The 13,517-nt window shown below is 39.4% G+C and overlaps 1 protein-coding gene across 1 annotated transcript in view; it reads right to left on the bottom strand.

Moving 5' to 3' along the window:
- LOC136858525 (transmembrane and coiled-coil domain-containing protein 4) overlaps positions 1 to 13,517 on the bottom strand; it is a 153,772-nt gene that overhangs the window by 26,832 nt on the left and 113,423 nt on the right. Inside the window, exons 10-11 of the mRNA XM_067138128.2 lie at positions 9,377 to 9,513; positions 3,450 to 3,574 (exon numbers count right to left, since the gene is read on the bottom strand). Coding sequence (XP_066994229.2) covers positions 3,450 to 3,574; positions 9,377 to 9,513 — 262 coding nt within the window. The remainder of the gene's footprint in view (positions 1 to 3,449; positions 3,575 to 9,376; positions 9,514 to 13,517) is intronic.

The raw sequence follows: 13,517 nt of genomic DNA, 5'->3' as shown, positions 1-13,517 counted from the left end.
AAGTGAATAACTTTCAGAAACTGCTCCCAGTATGGTCTGGAAAAACTATACGGCATTGTATTTGTTGGCGGATTGCTCTACTTATTAATGTAGGGAAGCGCCATACAGACAAAGTTACCAGGTTTTCTTGTTCGTCGAAACCTCTTTCTCGAAAAGTCCTGAAGCTATAACTCTCTAGAGCACCACTTTATGCATAAAATTCTTTAATTTTTCTGTTACATTCAGATTTTAAATTTTGCTTGTATGCTTATCTAGTTGTATTCGCGCAATAACTGGATACATCTGGTGCTTCCATATAGAAGCAGATTGTTTGCAAGTCATGTTACACATTTGAATATGGAATGAGCAGGCAGTATAAACAGCCATCGGATGCAGATCGAGCAGGCAGTGCATGAGCTTGGTTGTTCGTAATGTCACCAGGAAGATTTCCTCTTACGTTGAGAAGATTTTCAGAATATTCCTTCCAATTGCCCAGTCATTCCCTGGGGTCTATTATGAGTTCACCTGATTTACCCAAAATATTCTTCATTTCCTCTTTACCTCCCTTCCTAAGATTCCTTATTACTGTCCAGAAAGGTTTCCCTGCAGCCCGACCTAGCCTTTCCAGGTTATTACCAGTATCTTTCATCTTCTTGGATTCAATAACTATTTGTTTCACTCTGTTTCTTTTATCTACGTACAACTCCCTGTCTGCAACAGTCCCCATTTGGAGCCATTTCTGATTTCTACTACAGCATCCAGGTGTGCCACCCATTCTCTTTCAATAACCTGAACCTGCTTACTGCCCATTGTTTGGAACTTTTTCACTAATATACATGTACTTCTGTCTAATTTCCTCATCTTGGAGATTTTCTACCCTTATTGGTCTGCAGACGGATTTCACTTTCCTCTAACCTAGGCCTAGAGATACTTAGTTCATTACAGATCAGATAGTGGTCTGTATCGTCAAAAAGTCCCTGAAAAACTTGCACATTCCTACCAAATTTTCTGAATTCAAAGCTGGTTAAGATAGTCTATTATGGATGTTGTGCCCCTACCCTCCCATGTGTAGCACTGAATAACCTTATGCTTGAAGAATGTATTCATTACTGCTAATCCCATACTAGCACAGAAGTTCAGCAAACACTTCCCATTCCTATTAGCTTCCATGTCTTCCCCACATTTACCAACCACCTATTCATATACCTCAGTTCTATTTCCAACTCTCGCGCTGAAATTGCCCATTAGCACTACCCTATCCTTGTTGTTGAATCTGACAATGATGCACTCAATGCTTCATAAAACCTGTCAACTTCATCATCATTTGCACCCTCACAGGGTGAATACATTGAGACAATTCTCATCCTAATTCCTCCAACTGCCAAATCTATCCCTATCATTCGCTTACTTACGTGCCTAACAGAAACTACATTGTGTGCAATAGTAGGCCTGATGAACAGTCCAATCCCACAATCTGCTCTTCCCTTTTTCACACCTGTCAAGTGCTCGTTATGTTTCTTTCCCCGAATATCATTAACTCCTAACACATCCAGACACATCCTTTTTGCTGCCTCAGCCATTCTATTTCCTTTCTTCCATAAGCATTATTAATATTGATAGCTCCCCATCAAATTCCATTTTGTTCACAAAGTTGTTTCCAAGAAGTCACTCCTCTGTCAAATGGAACTGGGATTCTGTTACTCCTATAGGTCCGAGGCTTCCTTAAAATGTTCTGAGCTTGCTTGGTGAAAAATCTGTGAAGCATGATGCTACCCTTACTTACACACAGTCCCAGTGAGGATTTCCCCTCTAACGGGTTAGGGACTGAGCACAAGGAGGGCCAAGACTCAGAGTATGTGTGACATGCCCACTCCCATTCCATAGCAACTAGTATCCCGACCCTCAGGACCACTTACTAGGCCACTCCGCTGTTGTCCACGGTTCACGAACTAGGACGTGACGACAATAACCCACACCACGAACCACATATACAGGGTGGCGCACGAAATGTCATACATCGGAAATGTTTTATAAAATGTGTAAACCTGGGCTCACAACCATGTCCTTTCGTAAACAGAAACCTTATTTCATGCGTGATCCGACAGACAGCACTGAATCTCGCGCATGCGTACCGGCTGCCAGTTATACAGCATGGCGGACAAAGGGAGATTGACGCGTGAACAAAAGGTGAAGATAGTGTTGTTTGATGCTGAAACAAGAGTGTACCTCGGACCCAGGAAAGGTTTCATGTTCATTTCCGTACTCGGTGGGCTCCTTGCCGGCAGACGGTATACAGACTGGCCAAGCAATCTGAAACGGAAGGCAACATACTGGAGAGAAAACGGCCCCGCCTCAAGCCGGTCTGCTCACCGGAGAATGTTGCTGCTGTGAGAGCGGCTGTGGCTCGGAACCCCTCCAAATCCATCAGAACTGCATGTGCTCAGCTGGGCATCTCATGTCGGTCAATTCAGAGAATACTGCAGTCTGACCTTGACGTGTTTCCATACAAAATGACAAATGTTCTCGACTTCCTGAATGAACATTTCAGGCCCCGTGTGATGTCCCATCGATATCCCGAGCGTTTTCAGAGCGGCTCAATCTGGCCACCGCATAGCCCCAATCTCAATCCCTGCGACTTCTTCCTGTGGGGATATTTGAAGGAGACAATCTACCGCCATAAACCAGCAATTGCAAGTGGCCATTGTGACTTTCTTCTGAGGGTTGAGTGAGGACTTGTGTCGTAGAGTGTTCGCGAACATGCAGGTTCGTCTCGAAGCTGTTGCAACACCGAGAAGGTGGACATATTGAACATGTCCAGCACACGGACTAACCATGCACATGTCAGTGAATGTTGTAACGCCATTTTGTATTCAATATGTTGTATATTACATTTTCTATAAACAATTTCCAGTGTATGACATTTTGTGCGCCACCCTGTATCTACATAAGTACGAATATTTCCATGGGAAGTTTGGTAGGTCCCTGGTAAGCATAAAGGAAGGATCTCTCCTTTAGCTACTTTAGGTATTGTTTCAAAAAATTTTTGCATGATTTTATCCTTCCTAAAAATCTGTACCCAATAGTAAAGTGTAACCCTTATGAATTCTTCACAATGACAAAATGCCATCTATCGAAACATGCTTGGTGACGTACAAAATCACTGAACTGTAACATTCAACCTACTCACCTGATCATTATGCCCCATGTGACTTTATTTTATTTTCAAAGATTAAGACTGTTAAAAGGTTCTTGGTTTGAGTCTATAGTAGAAATGAAAGCAAAAGCAATAAAACTAATGAATTTTTTATATGAGGACCAGCAGCACTGCAGTCAACAGTAAAAAATTTGCATGGAATGGTATACGAATCGAGGTGCACAATATTATCATGAAGGTGATGATATTCACATTTAATGATTTCTTGAACTACTACTTTTAAAACACTATGTGCAACAGAACGAATTTCATATACCTGACACAATTTCACTGAGGTTAATATTGCACATCCTTCGGTTCTTGCATTCAATAGGTTGAAGTCCAGCAACATCATTGGAGATGGATAAAGTTCGGTAAAGAAACTTCAACAGCCAATCACTCCTATAAGAAAAAAACAAAACAGCAATAAGTGGTAAAGGAATTTTTTATAAGCTTATAAGCTGTATTAGGGCATAATATACAACTTAGAAATGTACATTGTATCATCCCATATTATCGGAGAATTCCACAGACAAGAGTCAAACTCCCTTACATAACAAATATGTTGTTGATAGTAATTTAATTTACAGCTGTTATTATTACCATATTTATTATCATTCATGTCATTTCGGCCAACTAAGGACCATACCATTTCAACCTTTTCTTTCCCGAGGCTTTAACATTTGCCCAGTACTCCCGCCTTTGTTGTTCCTTTCTTGCTTCTGTCCATGCCTTCCCTGTTTTCAGCTTTAGCTTTTCTCGGAAATTCTTATGGTCTTGAAGTTTCTTCTTAATTGGGTTGCGCTCCAGGATATCATCATTTGTTATGCCCTCCTCTTGTAGATCTTTTCCTACCTCACTGAACCAGGTCCCTTTTTTCTTGTTATCTTGGAAGTAAGAGAAGATCTGCTTGGTTGACATAACCATACAAAGATTGAATCTTTGATTTGATTTATTAGAGGGTTTATAATAATTACGGTATGGTTCTCAACTGCAGTGTGTAGGTAAGTGCATAAAAAGAAATAGGTATATTTTATTTACGGATTGTGATAATTATGTGATGTTGATTTGTATGTTCTGTTGTGATTATTATGAAATTATTGGCCATGGGTATTCTATATTAATATTTCTATATTCTTTTAATGTGATTTTTTAAGACAATAAGAAACAGAAAATATTTTACTATGGTGCTGTCTTAAAAAAAAAAATTGTATTGAAGTATATGTTGTGGAATGGACAGTTGTATTTGAGGAGTTACAATTAAAGAATACTGATTAAACTGTAGTCTAGGTGAATTGTTTTTGAAAGGTTTGAGAGTGCCATCATACAATTTTTGGTATATGCATATTTAAAACATTACATTTTTATTGAAATTATTTTAAAATAATACAATTAATGATGGCCATTATAGGTGTATTGGTGATTGGAATGTCCAGATATCTTCAGCACGTGACCCACTCTTAGAGAAATAGATTCTTCAGCTCTTCTTATTTTAAAATATTCTTTATTATATAGATATCAACCTTGTAGTGTTCATTCTTACAATATGACCATGTTTTCTGCAATGTCTGCTGTAACTTCATTAACACATTCACGCCCATCACCTGAGCTGGCTATTTAAAGGGCTGGCCCAGCTATTTCAGCTGTTAGTGGCAGAGCAAGCAACAACAAATTCTTTTCACAATAAGTTCTAACCTAAACAAGATATGGAAACAAAATTTTCCACATACCTTAATGAAGTCCTCTAGTATCTCTGTAGGGTGTGGTAGCTAGTATCACACTTTCCTGAGTGAATGGGAACACCACACTTTTCCACAAAAATAGCTTGTTTCGCTAATAATTTTATTTTTGAAGCACACTTTGCATCTTCTTGAAGGGAGCTTGACTTTATTTGATGGTGGAAACTTGAAGAGAATATGCTCTTTTCTCTTCCCATCTAACCTACATGGTGGATCCTTGGCCGGTGCCCTTTTTGGCGGCAAAATCGTGGGATGTTGACTTGGAGCTGATGAAGTAGATGGAGCTGAGATGTCTGAGAGATGCAACTGTATTTGTATGTTGGGTTCACTTTTTTCCTGGAGCAAGTTCCTAACTACTGTCTGCATGAAATTCAGAAATGTTTTTGATTTTTGAGGATTTGAGTTCTGGAAGAGCCGAAATGCATTAAAAAGTGAGCAGTATAGTAAATTTAAAGAAACCTTTTTTGACCACTTTATAGTTTTCCACATGAAAGAATAGAGCGCCAAGTACTGGTCTGCAGTATCAATACCATGCATGTGTTCATTATTATAGTCGGTCACAGACTCTGGTTTCATTTGTATTTTTCCATATTTCTTTGTTTCAACCATTTCTGCCGAATGGATGGTAGTTATCAAAGTATTAACCTTTTTGTCCCTTCAAGAAAAAAGCAATACATTCCCGTCCCTCCTGAAAGTCATTTCCCCCCGTTCGAGAATTGCCTGGTGTTCCTTTAGATCTTTTGGTACACCCCTATTTGACCGTATTGTTCCACATACGACAGTGTTCTGTTCCCGTATTTGTTTCAAGAGTCCAGCGATATTGTAATAATTGTCCATATACTGTATACCCCTGGCCAAATAATTTTCAAGCAGCTGAAAAATTGTGTTAGACTCACAAACCATCCTCACTAAAATGCCATATTTTATAATTTTACCGGGGTTGTATAGGCGGAATCTTAGGCGCCCTCTCCAGGCTAGAATTCCTTCGTCCAGAGCAATTTTCTGTTTGGGGGTATAAAGCTCTGTAAATCTGTCCGAAAGTTTCTGTAAAATGGGTCTGATTTTATACAATCTGTCAGTGCTGTGCTCGTATTCGCTGCTGTCACTAAAGTGGAGAAATGAGAGGATACTTTCGAAGCGATTTCGTGACATTGTCTTCGAGAAAATAGGAGTGGAGAAAATTGGATCTTCTGTCCAGTACATTCTGAGAAATGGTTTACTAATGATGCCGGTAGCGAGCATCAAACCCAGGAACTGTCTCATTTCTGAAACAGTCACTGGACTCCACGTTTGAGCAAGAGAGTGTTTAGAGAAGGGGCGCGGCGCAGCACTGATTACATGACTCGCATACAGATTTGTTTGCTCGCATAGGTATTCGAGAAATTCAGCTGTGAGAAATCGATTTACAAATGACATCTGGTTAGTGTTTTCTGTTTCAATATTTATACCTGGTTTAGCAGTAAATGGGATAGCAGGGGGGCGATATAAAGGTGAACATTCAGGTACCGGTACTGTGTTTTCTGTCACGTGTCCAGGAGAATCGTCTTCACTGTCGTCACTGTCGTCACTTTCAATTTCACTTAGTTCAGGAATCAGTTCATCACCTGAGTCTTCATTGAAAAGGATGTTGGCAATTTCGTCAACACTTACATTGTCCCTACATGCCATGGTTATACTTCAGAAAGCGACTATACACCCGCAGCTAGTTGGGCCAGCGCTAGGCTGCCTTCAGAAACAAAACAAAAACAAAAATGCATTGGGAGGGAAAATCGCCATGGCCATGTGGTTTCTGGTGAGTAGAAGCATTCATAAGGGTATTACCTTCATCTCTCTCGCACATATTTGTGACCAAAATAGATCCCAGCTGCGTAGGAACGGCTCCAATTCAAGGTTGCGCTTATCCGGGCGAACTGAAAGTTAGAAACTTCATTTTGTTCTGTATTGAACTGGGATTACAGTAAAATGAAAATTCATGGTATGGTATTGAAAAGGTGGACCTTTAACATTTTCATTTTACTGTATCCGGGCTAACTCGGATACAGTCCACAGCATGGTCACACGCTATAGGCAATAACTCGGATACGGGTGTGAATGTGTTAAGATGTACTGTTGAAGGAATACTATTACATGACCTTTTAGAAATTAGATATTGCCAGAATTTCTGTTGATTGGATGTAATACTTTGTTCACAGTTGGAGACATAGTTTGTACAGCAAGATTTGGATTCAGACTTGCATTCATTTCTTAATTTCGAGAACAGATGATAATCACTATTGAGACCCGATATTTTGTACCGCTTGTGTGCTTTCTTCTTTTCAATAATCAGTGACTTCAATTTATGATTGTACCACTTTGGGAATTTGGGAGTCTTAAAATTCTGTAAAGGTATGTAAAATTCCATGCCATAATGTAGTACTGAATAGACGGTTTCTACTCCTTTATCCATTGATACATTCTGAAACATCACCTTCCAGCTGAACTGTGACAGGTAATAATTTAGTCCATTATAGTCACCATTTAAAAAGTCAGAAATCTCTAATGCTGGGTGGTGTCTATCGAGGGGGACAATACTTTCATTACGGTACTACATTTTACTTCAATGGAACTGGAGTTACTGAAAACCAAATCAAGAAAGTGATTCAGAAAATTTGATATAGCATTAAACTTATTTAAACCACCGTGTGGTTACCTACTGACACAAGGCCAGAAAATGTTTCTTCATTTACTATCCAACTAAGATGTGGTAGATTGTAGTCACGAACAAGGAGCAATAAATGGCTGTCGAGATTTGACGTAATTTTTTCAACAGCAATGCAATATTTAAAATAATTTTGGAAAGGAGACCGGGGTAGAATGTATACAGCACCAATGATTAATTTTGTGGTGTTAAAAGTCAGGGACACAAACAGCTGGTCAACTGTGCTAATGCACGGTATCAGAGTAGGTTTAAACCTCTTGCTAATACAGATTATTACACCGTATGGGATGCCTTCAAACTCATTAAAGAAGACCTATCACATCTGAAAATAGAATATGTTTCCAGTCCGAGTTCCACATCACTAATTTCATCATTTAAGTTTGTTTCAGTTAATATCATGAAGTCGCAGTCAGCTAAACATGAAGAAATTCTAAGTTCAGTTAGTTTGCTTTGAAGTCCATTTACATTTTGATAGCATCCTCTAAAGTGTTCATCTAACCTTTTTATTGATGTCTTTGGTGCTTTCTTAGTATTGTGTATCTGACCTCTGAGAGCTGATTCCCTATCTACATGTTATATTTCATTCCTGATATAGGTTAATTTACTGTATCACTTAAGTTTTGGCCATTAGGATTTGCAAACCCCCCACATTTTCTTAATTAGTTTCCCGAGAGCATTCTTCTAGATATTCTATTGAGAAGTTTGCCAAACTTAAGAGATTCCTTATCTGTTAAGGTGTAGCCCATCTTTCCCAAATCACTGGCTGTAAGCCAACTAACAGCATCGACAAAAAGGACATCTCCATTAAGGGATAACCAGTCAAGAGTGGAGTTTACAGCATCTATATAACGATAATCAACATTGTGCCGATATAAAACGCCGCTGAGACAAAACTTTGCTGCTGGAAACTTTTTTTTTATCACAGTAATAAGTCTATCAGTCTCGGCCATTATGTCACTGGGTGTTGACAAATTGTAAAGATCATTTGTGCCAATATGAACAATTTTCTTTAATACTATCACTGTTCACATGTTCTGCAAGTTGACCCACTCGTACGCCTGGATAGCAGTACACAATACCCTCTTCAACTTCGGGTCCAACATTTCTTATCATTGAGCCCCGCACTATTACTGTACAGTCTTGTTTCTGTTTCGATGCTGACGGGATTTTCTTTGTTTTTTCGACACTGCGACTGAGTCACATTCTATGTTTACCTCTTGATCATTTGATTTTAACACTTGAAAACTGTTTTGTGTCACTAAATTATTACTTACAGTATCTTTAAATGCAACATGTTTTCGGGTATGCCTAAAATGCTACGACTTAACCTTTTCAAAATCACTTTCGCATTGTCTTGGCATTTCAACATTATTTTGTTTTAGGTTCATCAACTCGAGTAGTGCATTTTCCAGATCAATGGATAACATTTTGATTATTTCATCTTTAGATGATAGTTCAAGTTCCAATAGCAATTGCTTAATCACAATAACATGCACTGTGAGTTACTCTCTAGGATAAGAAATAGTAATAGTAATCAAAAAGATTATGCTAAAGGTAGAATACCATAAGGATAGGTAACTGACAATACTTTTGAGGCAGGTGTAAGGCGATTAAATAGTTAACATATCAAAGAAGTACCGATCAAAATAGTATCGGTACAATGATATCTTAGTCAAATACAGGATGTACAGTTGATATGGAGGAAATGGGATACATAAAGTAAGTATGAAAGAAGTCTTACAAGATATGATGAGGTAAACAACTCACTTGCAGTAACCATTGACAATCTTCCCAGAGACAACTCTCATCAACTTCTCCCAATCTTTAGGACTCCCTGAAACTGGTGTACCAAGTAGGATGGCATCTTCTATGATGCCTTCACAATCTTTGCGCTGTGACATCTCCTGCAGAGATAACTACAAGTTAGATGGAGGCACACAAAATTACAAAATACAATATAAACACCAAAAAGCATTTGCTATTTTGTTTTATAGGTGAGATGTATTAGGGCCATTTTGATTGTCTCCTCGAAAATATCACCCTGTGGGTGGGGGCAGTAGAATAACACCCATGGTATCCTCTGCCTGTTATAAGAGGCAACTAAAAGGGACCCCAGGGGCTCATAACTTGGGAGCATCGGTTGGCGACCACGGGGCCCTTACCTGACTCTTGCTGACATTGCTCTCACTCGTGCCAGGCTCCTCACTTTCATCCATCCTAACCGACCTCCCTTGGTCAACTCTTGTTGTTTTTTTCTGATCCCGATGGTATTAGGTGTGGAGGCCCAGGGATTCTTTCATTTTCATGTCCTTCATGATCCTAGTCTTTCTTTGGCTGATATCTTAATTTTTTTGAAGTGTCAGATCCCTTCCACTTTTCCCCTCTGATTAGTGTTAATAGAAGATGGTTTTCCAGTTGTACTTCCTCTTAAAACCACCACCGCCGCCACGACTAAAGCAGTTTTGTCCAGTCCATTCTACTGGACCAATTTGCTTCATTCTTGTTTTATTCTCTTAGGAATCATCAGGCATTGATATGTCTCTAAATTCAGCCAGCTTTGAGTAACCCTAAACTCAAATCACTAAATGACCACTCCAATAACAGCAAGCGAAGAGGCTTACCCTAGTCTGCAATACCCACAGTTAAGGAGCAATATTTTTACATAAAGCTATCGGTGGAGCTAACCAATTAAAAATGACAGTGACTATATGCAAACTTGCAGTTTCCACCAAACTTGGTACACATAGGACCTAACACTATTTAGAGTCAAATACTGTACTATGGGACAGAGACACACGTAGGGGTAGAGTGGGGAAGGAGTGATATGTAAAAATAATAAAAAACGACCTGCATTAGGGTTGAATCCATGTTTTTCAGGGTCGTAGAGATAAATAGTGGCACTACAGATGACATTTAAGTCCAAGTTCAGCCACCATCGCTATGGGGAGTGAGAAGGGGTGAGAAAGAAAATGTCTAAAATGACCAAGATTTTGTGTGTGTGGTTTTTTTTTCCAGCATAGATCTCAACCAAATTTGGTACACATATGACTTACCATCTGAAGAAAAATACTGTGGGGTAGCACCTCTACGGTTGGGGGTTGGGAGGGAGTAACATGAAAGAGTCATCAATATTTGTGTTGAATCCATACTTTTCAGGGTTGCTGAGATGAGTAGTGACACTCCGGTTGACATGGTAAGAAGGCGTGAAAAGAAAATGTCAAAAATGACTGAGATTATGGATATATATAGGTATGTGTGTATACTCCAGCATAGCTACATTTGTATTCTACAACGACATTATCTCAAATAACAGGTATTATCTTGGTTTAAAATTTTAACAGAGAAAGGTTGGATGGTAAAATAGGAAATCTAAGATAATAGTCATGATACCGTATAGGCTTTTAGGCTTCTGCCATGTCAAGAAAATAAGGTGAAATTCTTTACGATTCGCAGAGAACTGTGCTCTGCGTCATCATAAGAAAATCTCGACTGTCCACGAGAAAGGCTTCTTAAGCAATGACTTATTGATATTTAGACGTATGTTCATTCATCACCAGATGGCTCCCTGGACGTGGCACAGTGCTAGCGTTTGAAGCGGAAGCTGACCAAACCATCAGAATCAGTCTACGAGGGTCACATAACATGTGTACGTAATATATGACATTGACAGGTATATGACATTGACACAAGCCTGGAATGAAACATCTGGCGATGAGGAATGTATGAATTTGGAAAACACTGAGACGAAATAACAATAGTGAGGGGACAGGGAAGGGAACTACCTACATAAATCCTTAATGGCTGGCAACCAGGTATTACTTAATAGATAGCCAGTGTCCCTGTTGAAATTGTTAGGATTTCTACGTATTTCCACAGCTTACATGTTATAATTCTCATGTTAGGTCCGTATTGAAATGTACGTAAATACAAAGTATGTTACAAGTGTTTATTTATATATCCACCTATTCAATACAAAGAGATCTTTTTAGAAATGAAATATTATTATAAAATGTTAAGGGACATGTTTCGCCCATATTAAGGGCATCATCAGCCTCAAATTCAAACCTGTATGGTGAAAAATCAGGATCCTGATTGCTCTTACAAGCCATAAAAAGAGGATATCATTATAGGTGTCAGTCTAAACATACAAAATATTAGAATGTCCTTGGCTAAAATTGCAGTATCAAGCTGCATGTCATACGTTCACATGAATATACTTTCCGGAGCGTTGAAAAACTTGTTGGGGGTAGGGCAGTAAACAGCTCAGTCTTTATCATCTTCAAGGAGGCACATTTCTGTTTCATTATAAAGACTGAGCTGTTTACTGCCCTACCCCAACAAGTTTTTCAACGCTCCGGAAAGTATATTCATGTGAACGTATGACATGCAGCTTGATACTGCAATTTTAGCCAAGGACATTCTAATATTTTGTATGTTTAGACTGACACCTATAATGATATCCTCTTTTTATGGCTTGTAAGAGCAATCAGGATCCTGATTTTTCACCATACAGGTTTGAATTTGAGGCTGATGATGCCCTTAATATGGGCGAAACATGTCCCTTAACATTTTATAATAATATTTCATTTCTAAAAAGATCTCTTTGTATTGAATAGGTGGATATATAAATAAACACTTGTAACATAATCTGTATTTTTTCCACAGCTTCCTGTATAATCCTGGACCTGTAGTGTCTAGTGTGGGTAAAAGCTTGAGCATCTTGGAACATGACATCATCACCCGATGATAGAGCGTGCTCAGCTACTGCCGATTTGTCTGGCTGGTTGAGACGAATATTACGTTCACGTTCCTTGATACGGGTACCAACCAATGGACTGGCATGTTTGGCCGATGTATACCTTACCGCAAGTACAGGGAATTTTGTATACACCAGGATGTAAAAGTGGGGACAATTTGTCCTTGGTTTTACTCAGACAGTGAGCAATTTTAGTGGCGGTGCCAAACACGGTTTTTATATCGTGTTTGTGAAGGACCTTGGCAATTCGATCTGTGGTGTTCTGAATGTATTTTTTTTTTTTTTTTTTTTGCTAGGGGTTTTACGTCGCACCGACACAGATAGGTCTTATGGCGACGATGGGATAGGAATGGCCTAGGAGTTGGAAGGAAGCGGCCGTGGCCTTAATTAAGGTACAGCCCCAGCATTTGCCTGGTGTGAAAATGGGAAACCACGGAAAACCATCTTCAGGGCTGCCGATAGTGGGATTCGAACCTACTATCTCCCGGATGCGTTCTGAATGTAAGGCAAGTAGGCAATTCCCTTCACTTCTTCCTTCTGTGAGCTTTGCTTGGTCGTTTCTCTGGAATGCAGGGCTCTATGAGTCTGCAAATCACCATAACCATTACCCTTGAACGTGACTTTGAGCACGTCTATCTCCACCTGGATATTTGATGGCTCACAAATTCATCTCGCCTTCTTGGCGAGTGTCGTGAGAATGCCTTGTTTTTGTGCTGGATGGTGGTGAGAATCTGTATGAAGATAGTGATTTGTGTGGGTAGGCTTACGATAGACGGTATGTCCTAAGGAGCCATCCGGTTTCTTTCTTACTAGAACATCCAAGAAAGGATCCGTCCGAATCCATCTCCATAGTGAATTTAATTGAAGGATGTTGTTGATTTAGGTGGTTTAGAAATACATGAAGTTTCTCAGGACCTTCTGTCCAGACCACAAATGCATCATCAACATACCTCCACCATATCATAGGTTTGACGGGTGCTGAAGCAATAGCCTCTTCCTCAAAATGCTCTATAAAAAATTTAGCCACTATGGGCGAAAGTGGACTTTCCATAGCCATTCCGTCCTTCTGTTTGTAAAAATTCCCACCCCACAAGAATTAGCTGGAAGTCATACAGTGGTAAAATAGCTTAGTAATGTCCTCAGGGAATAGGT

Source organism: Anabrus simplex, chromosome 1 (genome assembly GCF_040414725.1).
Source record: "Anabrus simplex isolate iqAnaSimp1 chromosome 1, ASM4041472v1, whole genome shotgun sequence".
NCBI classification, from domain to species: domain Eukaryota; kingdom Metazoa; phylum Arthropoda; class Insecta; order Orthoptera; family Tettigoniidae; genus Anabrus; species Anabrus simplex.
This window is presented reverse-complemented; position numbering and strand designations above follow the sequence as displayed.